The sequence below is a fragment of the Lissotriton vulgaris genome, unplaced genomic scaffold (assembly GCF_964263255.1).
Source record: "Lissotriton vulgaris unplaced genomic scaffold, aLisVul1.2 SCAFFOLD_5015, whole genome shotgun sequence".
Taxonomy (NCBI): domain Eukaryota; kingdom Metazoa; phylum Chordata; class Amphibia; order Caudata; family Salamandridae; genus Lissotriton; species Lissotriton vulgaris.
In genome coordinates this window covers 101,693-105,393 of record NW_028247923.1, presented here as the reverse complement: position 1 = coordinate 105,393, position 3,701 = coordinate 101,693, and the positions used below count along the sequence as shown (strand labels likewise).

The following is a 3,701-nucleotide window of genomic DNA, read 5'->3' as shown; positions in this document are numbered from 1 at the left end:
GTCCACACAGCATCGGAAATAGTGCCAGAAAGACCAATCACAACATCCTCATCTGAAATATTATCAGAAAGACAAATTGCCTCAGCAAGACAGAATAACGTTCATCTAAAGCACGCATGATCTAAAGCATCATGTAATTCCAGAGAGGAAGCACACACTGCATAAAAAAAAGATATAACAAAAGGTTTCTTCTGCAAACCATCAAAGAAAAGACACTGAAAGAAGACTCCTAAGCTGACACGCTAACAACCAAAAGATTGGAAAATCACCTTTGTTCAACAACCGTTTTTAACCAGTTACGCAAGTTTGAGACTATCTGCCTCGGGATATAACACCACGACCCACTCTGCTCACTCTGGCGAAAACTTTAAAAATTCACCACTTTATTGTGTTGTTCATGGCCATCTCAGATTGTTTCCTTTTTATTGTGTACTGTTCTGTAATTCTATGTAAATCGCCTCAACCTTATCTGTTGTGAAGGAGTGATATTTCAAACTGTTAAATATCAAAATGGATTAAATGAGCCCTGTTGCGCTAGCTAATGTAAATAAATCCTTGTCTTCAGAACTACAATCCTTAACCTTACACCAAACACAGAACGGGTAAAAGGAACTGATGTTCTGCGACTGATGAGCCACAATATTACTGTGCATGTTCTAATGTTTCGCAGTTACTGCCATTACGCCACTGCAAAAAGGTACTTCTCAGTTTAATCATTAAATATCAGACTAACACCTTATCACTGCATTGCTAAGAACCTACACAAATAGATTTGAGAAAAACTTCAGTCACAAAATAAGTTGCTGCCGGAGAGGCTATAACCAAAAGACTATTATCTGCTACAAACATTTCGACCGGTGTTACAGGGCTGCATCCAGACATATTTTGCTCAATTCAAGTGTTAAGAAGATTACACACAATATCTTCTAGAGATAAATGCTGAACATTATCTAAACAAGCCCGACTCTAAAATCGGGTTCACTCTTACCGTGGCATATAAGCAAGAGAAAACTAAACGTAGAGATATTAACTCTAGGAATGCACCTTTTAAAAACACTGGCTGTGAGAACAATTTCAGTGTTCAAACTCACCTCAATAAAAGCAAAATAACCCAAGTTAGGGAAAAAGTTACCTGTGCCAAAACAGATTAAGCCATAAATCTCATCTCACTGAATTTGAGAGAATGCACACTGGGAAAATCCTCTCTCAGTGCTCTGAATGCCCAAAAAGTTTCAGCTGTAAATCTAATCTCACTACTCATATGAGAATCCACACTGGGGAAAAATCTAATCAGTCCTCTGAATGCCGGAAAAGGTTTAGTTTCAAACCGCAACTTTATCGACATGCATTAACCCACTCTGTGGAAAACCCTAATCAGTGCTCTGAATGCCAAAAAAGTTTCTGCAGTAAATATTATCTCACTGAACATATAAGAATCCACACTGGGGACAAACCTTATCAGTGCTCTGAATGCCAGGAAAGGTTTTATAACAAACAAAGTCTTTCTCGACATGTAATAACCCACTCTGCGGAAAAACCTTACCCGTGCTCTGAATGCCAGAAATATTTCTGTGAAAAAAGAGAACTTACTTTACATACAAGGACCCACACTGGGGAAAAACCTTATCAGTGCTCTGAATGCCAGAAATGTTTTAGTGAAAAAAGCCATCTCACGCAGCATATGAAAACCCACACTGGGGAAAAACCTTATCAGTGCTCTGAATGCCAGAAAAGGTTTTGTAAAAAACAAAGTCTTTCTCTACATGTATTAACCCACACTGCGGAAAAACCTTATCAGTGCTCTGAATGCCAGAAAAGGTTTTGTAGAAAACAAAGTCTTTCTCTACATGTATTAACCCACACTGGGGAAAAACCTTACCAGTGCTCTGAATGTCAGAAATATTTCAGTAAAAAAATAGGACTTATTATACATACAAGGACCCACACTGGGGAAAAACCTTATCAGTGCACCGATTGCCAGAAATGTTTCAATACCCAAACCGAGCTCACTCGGCATAGAAGAACCCACTCTGGAGAGAAACCTTATCAGTGCCCGGAATGCCATAAATGTTTCATTGACAAAAACAGTCTCACTCATCATATAAGAACACACACTGGGGAGAAACCTTTTCAGTGCTCTGAATGCCAAAAATGTTTCAGTGTAAAAATCAGACTCACTAAACATACAAGAATCCACACTGGGGAAAAACCATATCAGTGCTCTGAATGCCAGAAAAGGTTTTGCAATAAACAAAGTCTTTCTAATCATGCAGTGACCCATTTTGTGGAACAACCTTATCAGTGCTCTGAATGCCAAAAAAGTTTCAGCAGTAAATTTTATCTCACTGAACATATAAGAATCCACACTGGGGACAAACCTTATCAGTGCTCTGAATGCCAGGAAAGCTTTTATAACAAACAAAGTCTTTCTCGACATGTAATAACCCACTCTGTGGAAAAACCTTACCAGTGCTCTGAATGCCAGAAATATTTCAGTGAAAAAAGAGACCTTACTGTACATACAAGGACCCACACTGGGGAAAAACCTTATCAGTGCTCTGAGTGCCAGAAATGTTTTAGTGGAAAAAGCCATCTCACGCAGCATATGAAAACCCACACTGGGGAAAAACCTTATCAGTGCTCTGAATGCCAGAAAAGGTTTTGTAAAAAACAAAGTCTTTCTCTACATGTATTAACCCACACTGGGGAAAAACCTTACCAGTGCTCTGAATGTCAGAAATATTTCAGTAGAAAAATAGGACTTATTATACATACAAGGACCCACACTGGGGAAAAACCTTATCAGTGCACGGATTGCCAGAAATGTTTCAATACCCAAACCGAGCTCACTCGGCATAGAAGAACCCACACTGGAGAGAAACCTTATCAGTGCCCGGAATGCCATAAATGTTTCATTGACAAAAACATTCTCAATTATCATATAAGAACCCACACTGGGGAGAAACCTTTTCAGTGCTCTGAATGCCAAAAATGTTTCAGTGTAAAAATCAGACTCGCTAAACATACAAGAATCCACACTGGGGAAAAACCATATCAGTGCTCTGAATGCCAGAAAAGGTTTTGGAACAAACAAAGTCTTTCTAATCATGCAGTGGCCCATTTTGTTGAACAACCTTATCAGTGCTCTGAATGCCAGAAATGTTTCAATGAAAAACGCAATCTCACGGTGCATATAAGAACCCACACTGGGGAAAAACCTTATCAGTGCTCTGAATGCCAGAAATGTTTCAGTTTAAAAAGTAGTCTCACCCGGCACATAAGAATCCACACTGGGGAAAAACCATATCAGTGCATTGAATGCCAAAAATGTTTCAGTGAAAAAAGTAATCTCACACTGCATATAAAAACCCACACTGGGGAAAAACCTTAGGAGTGCTCTGAATGCCCAAAACATTTCAACCGTAAATCACTTGTAACTGCACATGTGAGATTCCACACTGGGGAAAAACCTTATCAGTGCTCTGAATGCCAGAAATGTTTCAGTGACAAAAGTCTTTCTCGACTTACAATAACCCACACTGGGGAAAAACCTTATCCATGCTCTGAACGTCAAAAATGTTTCAAAAACATTCGAAAAACATGTGTATGTCATCTGCCTGCAATTCCTGACAGCTTGGGCATTTTGGTGGCGGTGAGAGGGCGAACTTCCCAATTTTATAAGGAGTGTAGTAAAGCCTATT

The 3,701-nt window shown here is 39.2% G+C and overlaps 1 protein-coding gene across 1 annotated transcript; it reads left to right on the top strand.

The window, feature by feature from the left end:
- Positions 1–1,183: 1,183 nt before the first annotated feature.
- LOC147664973 (uncharacterized) lies at positions 1,184–3,391 on the top strand. Its single transcript, XM_086949850.1, has 3 exons — positions 1,184–1,278; positions 1,363–1,818; positions 2,659–3,391. The coding sequence occupies exons 1-3, from the start codon at positions 1,184–1,186 to the stop codon at positions 3,389–3,391; spliced, it is 1,284 nt and encodes a 427-aa protein (XP_086805976.1).
- Positions 3,392–3,701: the final 310 nt, after the last annotated feature.